At 36.8% G+C, this 17,398-nt stretch overlaps 1 protein-coding gene across 11 annotated transcripts in view; it reads right to left on the bottom strand.

Annotated features, from left to right (window-relative positions):
- Positions 1-532: 532 nt before the first annotated feature.
- The window catches only part of SLC25A40 (solute carrier family 25 member 40), a 20,133-nt gene continuing 3,267 nt past the window's right edge, over positions 533-17,398 (bottom strand). For 6 of the 11 annotated variants that reach the window (XM_064678423.1, XM_064678415.1, XM_064678408.1 and 3 more), the window contains 9 exons: positions 17,122-17,181; positions 15,858-15,964; positions 14,091-14,158; positions 13,388-13,512; positions 11,972-12,145; positions 8,558-8,667; positions 8,169-8,250; positions 6,032-6,112; positions 533-753 (listed from right to left, as the gene is read on the bottom strand). In XM_064678423.1, coding sequence (XP_064534493.1) covers positions 632-753; positions 6,032-6,112; positions 8,169-8,250; positions 8,558-8,667; positions 11,972-12,145; positions 13,388-13,512; positions 14,091-14,158; positions 15,858-15,964; positions 17,122-17,181 — 929 coding nt within the window. In that variant the 3' untranslated portion in view covers positions 533-631. Of the gene's footprint in view, positions 754-876; positions 1,104-6,031; positions 6,113-8,157; positions 8,251-8,557; positions 8,668-11,971; positions 12,146-13,387; positions 13,513-14,090; positions 14,159-15,857; positions 15,965-17,121; positions 17,182-17,398 lie in introns of all 11 variants that reach the window. The other 5 variants (XM_064678491.1, XM_064678454.1, XM_064678482.1 and 2 more) reach the window with 5 other exon arrangements.

Raw genomic sequence — 17,398 nt, 5'->3', positions numbered from 1 at the left:
ACGGGCAAGTGAGGAGCTGCAGCTGCTCATAGCACGAGTGTGCAGCACACTGTGGCAGACAGTGGCTGCATCGACAGCAGCAAACTAAATATGCTCTTCCCTTCAGAGAGATGCATGGCTGAGTCAAAGAGGCGTGGAAACACCTGTCTGTGCCAGCACACCTGGCCTTCCAAGACAGGTGATCCCATAAAAACTGTGTATGGCTTGGCCCTGCCCAGGAGTGTTGTGGCAGTGACAGCTTGCACCTCCCAAAAACATGTGAGGGAGTGTTTCTCCAGAGCACCTGTACAGGCCGTTGTCTTCAATGCCTGGATGTGCTTTAATTTTTTAAGAGTATTACCTTAAACAAAAGCCACTGCAGTCCCTATCACTGTAGTCACTAAGCTCTCTTGGTTTCAAATGAGCATGAATATTTTCTCCACTTTGACATAAGGAATTTTTCATTTAAAATAAAAAAGAAGCTGTTTTATAATGTGCACTTACACAAAATATAGAGCTGCAAACAACAAACATGCCCAGAATGAAACATGTATCAAGCAGCAAGAATAAATAAGCATTTATCAAATTCATTCTGTATCAATCTCCATATTGAGAAATAAATATATCATACAACTGGAAGCCCAAAACATTTTTAAACAATAATTTTAAATATCCAGACTAAAAATTTAACACGGTGGCAGTCGTTATTCTTCATTGCTCTGTCCAGGCTTAAATTCTTTTTTTTCTCCTCCTTCCTTTCTTTTTCCTCTTTAGCTGCAAGAGAAGTCACAGAATCTTCAATGGTAGTTTAAGGGCGATGTGTATTTTCTTAGTCTTATTAAAAAAAGTTAATTTATCCTCCATGAAACAGTTAAAAATGAAGTTGTATTTAGTTACCAAATGTAATGGTAGAAATTCACTGTGAATTCTAGAAAACATCTTCACAGATTAAAATTTGGCACAACTTTCACCATATACTTTGACTTCATACAATCGGATGAAGGAGAATTAAGGACGTTGATTCATTTTTTCATTTAAGTGAGAAAACAAAGATTTTCCATATTCGTATGTGCTGATCATTATGGCACAAGCAGGAGCAACTTTACATAGCCGTGGAATAATACCTGCCCAGAAGAGAAAGGAAGGTATTCACTATCATTTGTTTTCAGACCAAGTGCTGTAGTACAATTTATTGGTCACAATACATTGATACCACAGTATATCAGTGTAGAACTCGGATTGTATGTGTCCGTGTTCCTCAAAATATTAAATTTACTGGCTGTAGGTACTGCCAGAGTAATAACCTTATGTGCTCAGCTATGCCATCCTGTGGGGCCTGCCTGCCTCAAAACTGTTGTGTCTCTGCCCCTTCTGTCTCTCCATGCAGGTGGAATACCTGGACCTGGAGGGCTCCTGTGCTCCAGCACAGAAGAGGTGGCCCAAGGGCAGGCTGTGCCCACCCCTAAATACCAGTGCAAGCTCATGTGAGACAGGCAGAGGCTTATGACCTCTCAGGTGTGAAAAAAGAAGTTCATGAAGCCCCCAATCCTGACATGTAAAAAGTCAGGGAGGAAAGGGCTCAAGTACCATGCTAGGCTGTACCCTCTGGTATACAGGTTTATGGCTCAGCCCTTCAAGCCAATTCTTAAGTAAAAAACCTGGTTCCCTTGCCACTATCTCTTAAAACCTACAGCACCTCTACTAAAATGGAAGAATCCTGTTCAAATGTATAATGATAGAATTTAAGTGTCAAATGTGTCTCATTAGTCAATTGTGATCTTGTCAATGGAGTTTAGAAAGTGATTAAGTTTACCTACAGATAGGAAAATAAGGCTGAATCCACTTGTCCACACACAGCCAGCCATCTACTTCCACTTGAAACAGAAGGACATCTGTGGGGAGCTAGTGCAGATGAGACATGGGTGGAAAACTTGAGTTGCTTAGGAACAGCAGCAAGAGGCCAGGCAGTCTGCCCCTGGTCACCTTAGCTGTGTGTGGACAACTGAACTAAACTACTGGCTGATCAAGAGAACATCTCTAAACTCTGCTACTCACATGTCCAGACCTACATGTAGGTATCCTAATCTATTAACTAAATTCCACCCATGTTGGCTAATAATACTGATACTTTGTGGTGTCTTGCATTCTGCTGGCATCTGTGCTCTAAAATATGCAGATCCTGTTGCCCTTGACATTCCTGGCCAGACTTAATTCTATTAGAGCTTTAGCTTTCTTTCCCAAGCTGATCCCTGGCTGCTTGGACAGTTTCTCTATGACAGGTTACCTGTCCTTGTTTCCACCCTCTATAGGCTTGCTTTTTGTGTCTGATTTTGTCCAGGAGCTCCTTGTTCCTCTGTACAGGCCTCCTGGGGTTTTTGTCTCACTTCCTCTTTGTTGGGATACATCATTCCTGAGCCTGGAGGAGGTGATTCTAGAATATAAACCAGATCTCTGGGCCTCTCTGGCCTCTCCAGGGATCTGCTTGGTAGAGTACAATGGCACAGAGCCCTGGAGGGAAAAGTCTGCTCTTCTGAAGTTCCAGGTAGTGAGCTTGCTGTGCAGCCTTCTCATTGCCCCAAGGATCTTAAACTCCACCATTACACAGTCACTGCAGCCAAAGCTGCCCTTGAGATTCCCATTCCCCACCAGCCCCTCCTTGTTAGTGAGACCAAGGTCCAGCATAGCACCTCTCCATCACTTAGAGGACATTTTCATCAACACATTCCAGGAATCTCCTGGACTGCTTACGCCTTGCTGTGTTGTCCCTCCAGCAAATATTAGGGTGATTGGAGACCTCCATGTGGACAGGGTTTGTGAGTGCAAGGCTGCTCAGTCTTCCTGGCTGGGCAGTCTGTAGCAGACCCCCACTATAACGTCACCTGTCTCTGCTCTCCCTTTAATCCTGACCCACAAGCTCTTGGTCAGCTCTTGGTCCATCCTCAAGCAGAGCTCCATACACTTCAGCTGGTCATTGATACAGAGAGTGACACCCTCTCCTCATCTCCCCTGCCCTTCCTAAAGAGTCTATATCCTTCCATTTCAACATTCATCAGGTGCTCACTTGCTGACCTGTGATCCCTCTCCAGGCTCTGGACTTCTCTTGTGGGTACTGGCATCACATTGGTGAGTGGGATGGATTGAGGTTCCCCTCCCCTTTTAATTTAAAGCCCTCCTCACCAGCTGGGCAAGCCTATCGCTAAAGATGCTCTCCTTCTCTGACAGATGGACCCCACCAGCCCCCAGGAGACAGGGTTTGTCAGTGTGAGTCCCATGGTCTGAAGGTCCTGAGCCCCTGAGCTGTGGCACCAGCCCTGTAGCATTTGTTACAGTAATGTTGTAGCTCCATGTAAGAGACATTAACAGCTGCAGTCTGAGTGTGTTACTGCTCTACACAGAAGTTGGTCTAAGGCTCAGCTTTGGTACAGAGCTACAATACTGTATTTCTTGAGGGACAGTAGATACAATATAGAATAATCTAAAGATTGTACAGTAATCTTTAAGCAGTGAAGACTTGATAATTTTTTTATTTCAATAATGTTCTTATAGAAAGGCAAATTTTCTAAAACCTGAATTCCTGAGGGATGCTAAGCTTTACAGCCAAGAAGACCTTCCCATTAGGATAGCAATGCTTCTTCCAGCTCCACCTTGCTGCCCCTAGCACTAATTGAACCCACAGCAGTGCACCCCAAAGGTCGCCCAGGGAAGAGAGACATTCAGTTTAGTTTTGGAGAAATTTCTATGCATATGCCACAAAAAGTATCTGGTAGCTGCAGAGAGGAAATTAGGGTGGAGAGAACAGTGTATACTTAACCTATCACAATATCTTCTGTTTTAATTACCATATTGGCAACTAGAAACACAAGTTGCCTTCTATGGCTACTTAGGACACAATAAAAGAGAACGCAAGAACTCCAGCTTCTGGGAAACCAAATCTTTTCTTTCTGACAGAGTACGCCAAGTAGAAACCTTTGACAGAAATCTAGCAGGATCCTTGACAGCTGCTGCCAAATATCTACAGATCTGTAAAAAATTATTCCATTACATTCTCTAAGAGAATATTCAGTGATCTGGCTAAAACCATTGTGAATTACCAAAATGACTGGCAATTACCTCAGAGAGGAGTCAGACCCTTCTGGTCATTCCAGAAGTGCAACATTCCCTGAAAGATGTTAAGAATTAAAAGAAATCCTCATTTTCATGATGAGGTAACAATGGGGGACTTCTGCTCCAATGCTGAATGTCACTTTTCTCATCTTTCATGTCACATTTTTCAACTCTCAAAGACCCTCTGTTCTGGCCAGGGCAACTTGGTTATTCAATGGAAAAGACTCCTAAGCCTCCTGAGGTCTCAGGAGTCTCCATGATCACTCCTTGATGACAGGAAGTCCTGATACAATTGAGCCATAATTTGAAAAGAAGGAGGAATAATATTTTATGCTGGACCTCTTAGGGACAACAATCTTTGTTGCTAGAGGTTTTGAGTTAGTACCAAGAATTAGGTCATTAGGCAGTGCTCACAGCTGCCAGGATTTGAAAAAGACATCAGAAAGTACTCCTGAGGGTTTATTTTCTGTTCTTTAAATATGCAGGGTTTAAATGGCAAAGATATCTTAGGATGGTCAGGGATACATCTATGCTGATCAGCACATTGTCCGGGGCTGTAAAATGATCTTTGCCACAGCTATCAAAACTACTAAAAGACAGTCTTTAAGACAGTCCCTGCAAGAAGAAAAATAAAATAAATCAAGGAATTACACAGCTAAATGGGGTGTTCACAGTGACTTCATCATATCTTACTTAATGGCTCAGAGGAACTGAAACAGTACCAGCTACAAAGTGAACTGTGCAGAACCTTGATAGGTTCAGTGAGAATAAGAAAGTCATGTAAGAGGGGTGCATTCATAGGAGTAGAGATGAGAAAAAATACAAGGAAAATTTAAAAACTATTAACTCATTAATTATTAACTTATCATTAACTCAATATATGTCAAGATTTCATTTCTCCCTCTGTTTAAACATAAAAATTTAACAAATATCCTACATAATGTTTCTAGTTTGCCAGAAAATTCAAAGGAAAAAATTCTTGGAGAATGGTTGTTGCATGACCCTGAATGTCTGAAATATTATACAATATTCAACATAATTACTCCCATCTAGCAAACAAACAAATACTAATATAATTGTCAAATCTTCCAGTCCTCTGCAAAAAACTGTGTTGAAGTTGGACTTCAGCTGAATGCATCATAGGACAGTATCATAGAATTATTTAAGATAGATGGAAACTATCCTGAGCCTAGTATTTCACAAGCCCATAATGGTATTTTATTCTGTAAATTCTTCAAAATACCTATTACATTTTCAGACTTTTTGGGTTCTCAATAATGCATCTTCTTCAAAGACTAAGAAGTGAGACAAAAAAGCTTAAACTCTGTTTCTGAGACAGAAAGAACCAAAAAGGTTGAGTACAGAAATTAGTATGAGATAAAGAACAAAAGTTAGGATGGCTATTCCTAAATACAAATGCCGCAACAGTAACGTCTGCTTTAAGATTTTTAGCACAGGACTAAAAACTGCATATAAGAAACTTTCTCAGAAAAAACTCTAGCCTGTTGGTTGCAAACCTACAAACTATTAATTTTTCTTTGCACCAATTCTTTCTGAAAAACTTAAGAAATTAATAAAAGCTTAAGAAATCAGTAATTTTTTTAAATTTGAAAAAAAAACATTTTCTGAACTGAATCTTTTAGCACCATTTTTCATTGCCAATACAGACATACTTGTCAAACCCAGCCCCTCTGCTTTTAAGATAAATTGTATCCATCTCAAACAGCTATATCTTAGTAACTTGTTAAGAGACTACCAAAATTCTCTCTGGATATATGCATGTCTGTTGCTTTATATATACAAACTATTCCATAACTGACAGTGTTCACAGAGATGGAAATATTACATGGAAATATACAATTTATGCATGTTAACATCTGTAATCACTTGGCAATGATTAAAAAACTCTCTATTCCAATTTTTTTTTTAGAGATATGAAAAGATTTACCAGCAAATAATCCAGTAATCCCATTGCTAGCGGCAACTTTCCTCATAACTGCCCAGGTTGATGGAGAGTCCCTCTGTGGAACTTAATATAGTACAAGACAACAGTGAATCAAGGAATCCATACATTGCCACGCAAGAATATTTTTTGAAATCAGAGAGACTCATAGATGTAATTATTAGGTTTAGTTCTTTTTCTGTTACTTTTATCCATTTTATTTACACAGTATGTTAAATCCATACAGTATGCAAATACACAAGTTAAAACAGCATGAGATGGAAAAGCTTGTAGAAACACCTGGAGTAAGATATATGAACAGATACAATATTCCTTACCAGAATACAAACCCAGTGAAAAAAGTCAACTAGCTTTCAAATGAGCCATTCCCTCTCCATGACACCTTACACATGCAGCTAAAAGATCATCACAATTCAGACTTTTAAATAAGAACTTGCTTTTCTGGTAAACTGAATCCAAAAGTAAGTTTTGAGAATTGTTATCATAAAAATGAATCATAAGACTGAATATAATAGCTAAGCTAGGACACTACACATTACATCTAAGTTTACAAAAATCAGATCTCCCCTAAATTTATATTTAAGGAAGTATAGCTCTAAGAGATGTGGATTGAAGTCCCTTATAGAGCTAAATGCCATACCACAAGCAACCTAACAGCAGCAGCATCCAGAAGCAATCTGCATTCCAGACATAAGCAATTATTTTAAACAAAGGAAATTTTCTGTGCTATTTCATGTACTGCTTTCTTTGATTTGAAATATGAAAGTGGCCAAGAAATCTTTTTTCTAGATGAAAGTTAAAACAGTGTCATAGAATACATTCATCAGGAACATCCCACAGCATTCAGAAACTGCAAAATATTTTTGCAGCCACAGAGAGACGATATGTAGATGCATAGTCAGTGTCCAACTCTAACAGTAACTGGATTTGGAAAGAATTCAACTGGTACAAATTAAAGATAACCATAATGAAATTTTGAACGGATATTAATCTGGTTAATATCAACCTAATAAATATATGGCAGCCACACGTGTTTCAAAGTGATGTTAGCAATGAATTCTTACATTCATCAGCACAAGAAAAAGACTGAATCACAATAACTATTGGTAATTAAAGCTTTTTTGATATTTTTCTGTTCTGCAATGAAACACTGATGTGTTTTTTCAAGAATTACACTAGAAGAAAATAATTTACCTGAGAGAATGAAACCTCATGCCAAAAAGTGAGCACTTAGTTTCTAAGCAGAAACTGTTCAGCTACTCAGCCTTTTTAATGGTCTGTAATCTTAAAGTCGTGATCTAACATTTGTTTAAGTTAATGGAAGTCTCTCACTGGTCCAGGTCCCAAGCAATGGAAAAAAAGTTTTTATATACAACTCGAATTCGCATAAAGCACAGCAGTGCTCTACTGAAAGAACAAAACATAAACTTCCCTTTCATCCTTTAAAGATGTTAAGACATTTACTAATATGCCCTCAAAAATAATTCTTTTGAAAGAACATGAAAAGAAGGTAAAAAATACACAACCTGAGAACAGTGCTTTCTTTATCTACCCTAATATTTATCAAAAGAATATTGTTATGAAGAGCAAGTGGTAGTGAATGTGCAAATATTTTATCATGTTATTTTAAAGTCTTTTTCAATAGATCACTGTTCACCTGGATGTTTTATAAGAAGTTAATTTTTTGCCTATTTAAATATAACTTACTTCAATCATAGAATTATGATTGAGTTGGAAGGGACCTTTAAAGGTCATGTAGTCCAACCTCCCTGCAATAAGTGGGGACATCTTAAATTTGCAATTGGTCTGCCTAAATGTTTTGAATTTATTTGTTTCAACTGTATACTATCTTTTCAAGCTCAATTGTACTGAACTCACACCTTTTCCTTTTTCCAAGCCATTAATGAAATATTGTATTGTCCTAGGAGATAAAAAGTATCTCATGGGATATTACAATTTGGAGAAGAAAAAAGGCCTGAGTGACAGAATTTTTAGGTAAACTTCAGAGAAGAGACAAAACCTTAAAATTCCTACCAAAAGTCTATATACCCAAACACTAAGTTTTCAGAAACACTAATTTTCCCAAACCTTGTAGGTTTTTTTATTCTTACCAGTGACTTACTTTCTAAGGTCTCACTCTCCCAAAGTGCAGTCTGTCTATGTGTTTTCACTACGTCAAATGGCTGAGTTATGACAGCTGCAATCTATCAGGAAAAGAAAATAATTTTAATGTTAGTGCACAAACAAAATTAAATTTAAATTTTTAAATTAGAGTGCACACAATTGAAAACTAGATCCATATTCCAAGCACATGATAGTATTAAGTCTTGTATGTCAGAACACTGTAATTTATTCAGATTTATCTAATCAGCTTGAATGCCAGGCCATGTGTGTTTAAAGTACTCATGCCCCAAAACATAAATTTCTGAGAGTATCACCTAAAATCATACCTCTTTTAAATAGTTTATTAGTGATAATAATAAAGATTAGTACTAGAAATTATATACTTACAGAGCCAGATGCTGCTCCTGAAGTAAAAGCAATAAGAAATGTAGGTTCATGTGCACCAACTTGCTTGCACATCATCTTCTTGAAACGTTCATAATTATACCAGTACATTGCTATGATTACAAAAAAATAAACTTGCATTACAAGAGATTTTTATGTAAAATACAGAAATCCTTTCATCAAGTACAGATGTAAGAATTCTACTGTGGCAATAGAAGCCAAAAGAAACAAGAGCTGAAAGCATAATAAGTGTCCTCTGTGCTAACCCATGGACAGATTGCCCTGTTCCCCTTATCTCCATATCCCAAATTTAATATAATACAAATTAGCCTAATCATTTTGTCCTTCCCTCAAGTAACCCCTATCTTAATACAATCTAAACCAAGCACTATAAAACTCACATTCAATTTAACATAAATTAAAGTGTAGGCTTATTATTCACTATGTTTTCAGGCATATTCACATTTTCATCGATCTCACTAATTCTATAAAAATGCGTGTCATGCAAAATGAAAGGTTGCTCAGGACTGCTTCATACTTTTCTGAGGGACAGAGTGTAAAATTTAACTCTGAGAGAACCAAAAAGTACAATTTTGCTCCTTGGAATTACTAAGAGGAGAATGCCTTTGTGAAGACTGTCAAAGACAAGTCTGGCAAACAACTTTTAGGAACAACATCTGTTTCTTTGACTGTCTGCTGAACTAAACTGCACTCTTTCTGCTTTCTAATTAAAACTCCAAGCTATATGCTACCAGGCTCAATTATAGAGTAATTCCTTATGGCAGCTGGTCAAGTAAATACTTCAAATGATGGCTGCACATCCTGAAAGGTAACTGTGCCTTGGTCAGCCCTGAGTTCTGAAGGCTATGCCAGCAGAAAAAAGTATTTTCTTGCCACGAAGACTGCCAGAACATGTTCCTGGCCTCAATCATTTTGCAAAAGCAAAAGTAGGTAGTATCTCAGAAGGCATTCTCAGAGTTTGAGGAAAACCTACTACTGAAATGTACAAAACCCTAATTTAATATAAATTATCTAAATCCAAAATTTTGCTTAAGCACCTACAGGACTCATGTCCCTGAATATCTTTTATATTTACATTGTCTGCCACACTACTTAAAGAATGACTCAAGTATTATTGTTAACCCAGTTCTTGTGTTTATAAAGATTCACAGCTCAAGTTTTATTCAGTCTAGCTAGCATCCCAAGGAACATGCTTGAAGCATATGAACACTTGGCTCGAACACAGTGGGATTCTAATTACTCTGTGCTGCTTAAGACGTTGTACTGCTCAACTGTTTTCACAGAGGAATGGCTTTTTCAATACAAATTGTTACACTGATTTTAATTCTTGAGATAGCTAACTTGAGCTACCTGCAGAAAAGATGTAAACTGTACTGTAAGAATATGAGAGACTGCAATGCTGTGGGGACATCATTCAAACTTAAGAACTAAGATTAAATGCACTAAGGAAGCTCATCATAACAGACAAAGAGTATTTATGAGAAAAAAATTATCAGAAAACACATTTGAAAGAGATATTAGGCAGCAATAAACACCCTTACCTTTATAAAATCAGTTTTGTGGCATTTAATTTTTTTAAAATACATTGTCCTTTACTCATGCATCTACTTGCCTGCTCACTTTTGGCTCTTTAACAATAGTTCTCAAGCTATAAGGCAGTAGCTGTATGTTAACTTGTGCCTCTACCTTTTCAGCATCCCATGACACCTATGAAGTACTGGGGACAGACAAGCACCCACTGACTGTGAAGTGAATGCCAGAGCAGTGTGGAGACTGAGTTAAAACAGACGAGCATGTTTTGGATCAGTGGAGGAACAGCAGGCATGGACACAAGAATCTGAAAAGGCCTGAAAAGAACACACACATCACCTTAGTGCTCTCTTCCTTGTGCACTCCCTCACAGTGCTCTGATCTTCCCCCTCTGTTAAAAGCAGCAGAGGGAAGGAAGCTGCAGCCACACTGCTAAGGACAAAAATCAGCAAGACAACAAGAATTTCTACTTGAAGTCAGACAACAGGGATCAGATGAAGAATTTGAGAGTTCCCTTACAAGTCTTAGCAGAACAGCCTAAGAGAAAGTTGAGTTTGGCAGAGAAGAAAAATAAGCAAATCAAAAAATAAATATTGAACAGGAAGCAGTTTGTACAAAAGGTTCTCTGAATTCTGACAGTTATCTTTAGCCTTAGTGAAACCATGTTGTTGTAGGTAAGGAAGCCTTCCCTATCAGAGAAGGCTAAATTAAGTCCTATCAAAGAACTGGATCCTGAAACAGGAAATACATTCCAATCATGATTTTCAATCACCTCCCAGTAGCTAAGTGAAAGAACACAAGAGTATTATACATTCTGAAAAGAATACAGCTTAAATAACTCCATTTACTCACTTAATTGCAATTTTTAACTAAATATCATAACCACGCCACACTTATCATGTCTTGGTTTGGTTTACAACCAATTTAAAATTTACGCCAGGTACACATCCAAATGTGCTCAAATCCTGTAACAGTCCACACCAATGACTGGTCCACTAGATTGCTTGGAAACACAAATTAAATTAAATGTCAAACTATCTTAAGACTGAAGTAGGAGAACAAAGACAGCAGGTCAAATATTTCAAAGGTTCTCTGACTTCAAAAATAGGTTAGAAGAATTTTTCTGGGGCAACATAAGGTGTTCAAAGGTGTTATTCCTGGTACTATCCAAATGACAGAAACAGCTTCAAGGACGACTGACGTCTGATCCACAAGTGCTCTGACAAAAGCGGGCCTCAAAGAGACAGGGGCTTTTACCATTGGCATTAACAGGTGCATTATCAGTCTCCCCTGTAACATCTGTCCCCTCTGTCTTAAGGAGAGCCCTAGGACTAGTTATGCTCTGAATCAGACTTTTTTTTCTTCTAGGCTTTCAGCTTTGGAGCTTTGCTAATGAGTGGTGCTCTACCTTCATGATTTTTGGAGCAGCTATAAAAACTAATTAATCTTTATTCAAAAAAATCCTGAAGACACTACAGTGTCACTCTTTGTACATATTTTCAAAATTAAGTAACAGAACACTTACATAAAGGTTGTTTATCAGAAAATAGCCACTATACCTATTACAAAGAAAATTTCCTACTCAAAGTCTTCAAAACAGCCATTGTGTAAGCTACAGATGAGAAGTAACAGACTAAGTACAGAGAAAGGGAATGTAACAATGAACCCTATCAGGTTCAAAATGGGGGAAAAATCATGTCCTCAGCAAATCTATAAATAAAAGCACTCAAAACAGAACAAATTAATCTCAGTCATTCCTAAAGCTAACCATTAAAATTACATAAAAACACAGAAACAGACTAAAATAGTTATGCATAAACATATCTTCTGCCATAACAAAAACCCTGCATGGAAAATAAACCATACCTGAGAAAGGTATATCTCTCAGAACAGTGGAACTCCAGCCTCTCCACAGTGAAAACCACCCATCTGCAGCCACCTGAGTGCTGACGCACAGATACAGCTGCTTGTAGGACAACTTGCGATGCTGCATTCTAGTTCTGATCAGCTCCAGGGGACTCACCACAGTGAGAGAACTGACTGCAAAGGAGGAAAATGCTTTTTTTCAAATCAGCATTTAATAGTAATGTTTCCTGAACATTAAAGTCACATCTCACCTCACTTTATATATTTGATTCTTTTCAACTCTCCCGATTTTCCCTTTTCCTTCTCAAAATAAGTTTCCTTTCCAGATAAGAGCATCACATCTATTCACAGAACCCACACTTCCCGGTTTAAGGCTTTTTTCAGTACTGGCCTATTGTAATCAATGTAACATGTTAAGAATCCTCATTTTCAGATTAAATGCATAAATAGGCTGAAAATTTCAAGTACTTATAAACATTAATTTTCAATAATTGGCATTTCAAAATGTAATTTGAAGAAATGAGCTTGGGTCCTTAAAGGACAAAAATAGTCGTTAGAGATTAAGCTTTTATTGATTTCTAAACACCGTTGCCATTCTTATTTTAAACTCTCAAGAATAATTAGCAGGCCATCTGTATCCAATAAAGTGACTCTTTCAGCTTGCACAATGGTCAGTGAGTCATGACTCAGTAACAAGCTCCCATCACACATGTAATAGACCTTAACAATTTTACTAGATTCAAGAACTTTTCTTCTGTTGCTAGGATAAGGTTTAGCATGTGAATTTAAAATCTGGAACAGCCTAATAAGGGCAATTTGCCACACCACCACAGAATAGCCATTCTTTTTCAACCAGTCTTCCAGTGTCCCAGGGTTGTCACAAGTAGAATATGGAACTACATCATCAGACTCTTCTAAGAAAGCCCTAAAATATATGACTTGTGTTACTTCTACAAAAATAGATGAGGAGAAGGCTAGTAAGAAAACATAAAAGCACATTCAGTCCACTTCACATCATAAAGCAGTAAAACCAGTCCGATTCTAAAAGAAGTCCAATTTTCTTTTTCCTATAAATACCTGTGTAGCTGCCATTATAGAAAATAATGATTTTTATTGCTAGATTCATGACAGAACAGACTTAAATTAAACTGTACTTGGTAGAAGTCTAGAAATATAAACATATAATTTTGAACAAATTACAAATGTAGTAAAAGTGTAACAGCAAAACCAAATCACACTATTCCAAGTTACAGAGTTTTGTTGCCCAAGAAATACTGGGTAATTACAGTATTCCTTCCTATCCCTCATTTAAAGCGACGGAAAATTTACTTTAAATAAAAATCAACAAAACAAACCCAAGAAAACAGCATACAGGTATTGTATTTCAATTTTCTCTTTAAACAGGTGACAACTTACATCTGCTTAAGGAACCTGCGAGAACTGGAATGTATTCATCACCCTTTTTCAGTCTGTATTTCAAAGCTTCACGCAGTTGGTCATAGAGGGTAAAATAGATTATTGCGTTAGGAAGTGCCATTATTCTAAAATACAAGAGACATAATTTAAATTAATACCAGGAATTTCTATCTGTACCAGGTTAATATGAATAATATGTAGAGAGAAAATGGATTATCTGTTTTCCACTACAAAGTCAGATAGGATAAAAACCCCAACAAAGTTCTTTGAAATAAAGATGATGGCTACAAGAATTAAATGAAGGTAGCGAGGTGCAACACCAGAGAATCTGGAAACAGATGTGCTGCTGATGGAAAGTCATTAGTAACAAGATAGAACAATAGGTTTTTGTCAAAAACTGTCATTCTTTAGTGATCGCCTTCCATCCACCAAAGGGACGGTTATGGTAAAGATACCACCTGTAAAAGGCACAAGGAGAATTCTAATGTTCCGGCTTAACTACTGAGAATATATCAGAAAACTCTGGAGATCTGGTAAAAATTATACTGTCCCTAGATGTTTCTGATTGAACTGATCGCTCTGTAACTTCAGAATTGACTGAATTTTTAAAATAACTTAGAAATATACATAATAAGTTATCTAAATAATTAAGTAGTTTTTTCAACAATAACTCATGTTACCAAAACCAGAACATTCAACTTACAATGTTGGAGGAAGCCCACTCCACAGTGACTTAATTCCCTCTATTCGAATAATTTTCACAAATGCATCCTAAAAGTGTAACCAGGCAAAAGGAAATATTTAGCTACAAACTTTTGTAGTCAGTAATATATTTCAGCTGGCAGAACACACAATTAATATCTTTAAAAATGTTTCTAAAGTGGCTTATCATTGTAAGATAGCTTACACTAGCTATCATATTTAACCACACAAATAGTTCCACTGAGCTGAACGGAATAATTTGTGTGATTGAAATTAAGAATTTTCTTCCATCTTTAAAAGACCAAAGTAATAAGTCTTTTGACTTATTACTGAATGCCCTAATATAGCACTGCAGCAACTTGTGGAAACTTCCCCAAAATAATTGACTAAAATATTTTTCCAACACATAACAAAGATTCTAGGCATGAAATAGCAATTAATTCTTAATGACTTTTCAATACTTGCTTTCTCTGACAAAAATGTGACAACATATATGCAATGTATACACATTATACCCTATACTTGGAAGCTTGCAGCTATTATTACAGCTGTCCAATATATTCCCAGATGACTTGTAAGCACCATTAAAAAGACAAACTCTCTAATATTAGGATACCTAACTTTCTTAAACTTTTGGGGAAAAAGGTTGAGATTTGATGGATTAGAATATGCTTAAGACCAGGTGTTATCACAGAGCCTCAAAACAGAGAGTCTGACAGACCACAAAAAGGACTTCTATGAGGAAAAGGGCAAATATCTTTACAGGAGATAGCCTTGATGGACTAGTCCACTGAGGTAAAAAATTGAATGGGGAAAACAAAGACATGATTTATTAAAACAAACCCGATTAGTGAAAATGGAGCTTTGAAAGAATCCCTAAAAGGTCGTAATGTGGTTGGACAAAAAAACCCCAACTTCTATACTAGTTAGTTAATATGCTTATAATCCAGCTTCAACAAATTTACAAAACAGGAAGGTATAGATAAAAGAGGGGACTCATTTTAATAAAGAAAGAGATCAAGAATACTATAGTCATTCCTCTGTAAGAATCACCTTGTTACAGCAAAAGTGGGCATAGATTCGTGTCAAATAAAAAACTGACTTTCTAAAATTATATAATAAAGCTAATTGAAAAAAAAATCACACTTGTGAAGTTATTAATTAAAAAAAAAACACTGTAGAACTGCTGAAGACACCTTTTGCATTAACATCTCATTTTCAGAAATTTAATTCTGAAAAATCCTTGATCACAGGTTTAATTTAATGGCAGAGCCATACAAAATCTTGATTAATGAACCAGCAGGACAGTGTCTGACAGCAAGTCTGTTTCGAGTGTCTGGGAACATGCCAGTCCCACAAATTTCAATGGATAGAGAACTTGACACATGAAGTTAACTTTAAAACACTATCTGCGTTGTTACTTCAGCTCAGGAGCATACTGGGACACAGAAGACTGTGAGCAGGTAACAGAAAATCATTATCTGCAATCAGCAACTATTGGCAATACAGCTCAAGTGGGGAAAATTAAATCATAGAGCCAGTAATCTGTGAGGAAAGCTGTGCATCCTTGCTCATCTTAAGGAAGGAATACATATTTTATTATAGAAAGTAGAAGGTATTACTAATCACCATATAGATTACACAGTGTAGCCACACAAAGACCCTCTGGAATAATAACAGTTTCCAGAAGAACCTCAAAAAACCCCAATAATTTTACAGTATGCTACTTAAAAATGTACAGTTTTATATATATGTAAAATGTTCTTACCAACGTCCCCTTGAAATTCCCAGGTTTTTTATACCAGGCTTTGCTGTTCCCATTTTCACAAACACATATATGATCCATAAGGCCACTGGAGTATACAAAACATTTTCCTAATAAAATGGTGTATAAGAATAGAGTTAATGCTTGTAAGATCATTCTTACACAGCAGCAATTTCAAATTGGATATAATGGCAATACAGATCTATCTCTGATTAGCCACAGAGGAGCAAAATAATCTCAGTCAGTAATGACAAATTAGGTAAAAGGAAAAAGGGAACAAATGTACCCCCAGAGTGCCAGACTAAATGGAACTGCCTTCATAAGGCTCCAGGACACATGTTTATGTTATACTACCATCTGCTGAAGGCTAAAAGCAGCACAAGACCCAAATATTGCTATTGTTTCTAACTGTGAACGTGTTTCAGACGTCAGAATTTTTATTAAGTAGCCTAAGCATCCACATTACAAGTGGAAGTATTATATCTTAGGCTAGACTGTATTTATACTAGATCATCCTCTCTACTTGTTTTTTATTTCTTCTGCCTCATGTACTCTGAAACTGTTTGAAAAAATATTATTGTCATTACAAAAACATACTTTGAGCCTCACATTTTCAGATTTCTGGCTTTAGAATTTACTAAAAATCAGGATAGAAGGCACAAGTATTTTTCCTACTTTACAGCAAGCGTGACTGCAAATATTCACCTCAACATTCAACATGCAACACTAGTCATCTTCTTTTCTTTTAAATTTCATTTATCACATAGAAGTAAATAGTAGGGACTAATAACACATTTTTGAGAGCACAATGTCTTCATGTATTGAAAACCCAAGTGGCAAGTGACTTCTGTATTTCACAAATCTCTAGATTTTGGAGAAGATAAATGATATAGCATCCCAACCACATAAGCCCTCTGATATAATATTTACTTATTTATTAATAGCTTTTTATTTTTTAACTCAACTCAGTATTAGTTGTACCTTCTGCCATAATGAAAATATTAAGAAAGACGGGGGGAAAAAAGCCTGTTTAAAATGGTAGGTATTGATGGGATTTTTTTCTCCACTGTTCATTGGCACATTCTTTCTTTAGCAATTTCAGTATATGTGTTGCTTTTTTCCCCACCCACTTATACTGAAGAAACAAACTCACTGTTGTGAAACAAACGCAAGCATTCTGCACCTGAGCAAAGCATTATGACAACTATCTGCTAAATACACCAGCAAAAAGCAACCTCTGTCCCCCAATACACTACATATTGTTTACCTTTAGGGAATGGATTGCTTTGGGCTTGCAGCCGAGTTTTGATAACATCAAGAGGAGATACTAAAATGAAACAGAAGTAATTTAGAAACACCCTGCACGGCCTGAAAATGCAGAAGTGTACAGATGCCTTATCATTAACTTCTACCTTTTTTTTTGCCAGAGGAAAAGAAGAGACCAGTTTTACAATGTAATCAGGCAGAGGAAAAGGAGATGTTATCAGACAGAGGCAAAGAACTACAAATCCTGTATGGTTTGCAAGCAACCAAACATATCTTTT

This window comes from Pseudopipra pipra, chromosome 1 (assembly GCF_036250125.1).
Source record: "Pseudopipra pipra isolate bDixPip1 chromosome 1, bDixPip1.hap1, whole genome shotgun sequence".
Taxonomy (NCBI): Eukaryota; Metazoa; Chordata; class Aves; order Passeriformes; family Pipridae; genus Pseudopipra; species Pseudopipra pipra.
This window is presented reverse-complemented; position numbering and strand designations above follow the sequence as displayed.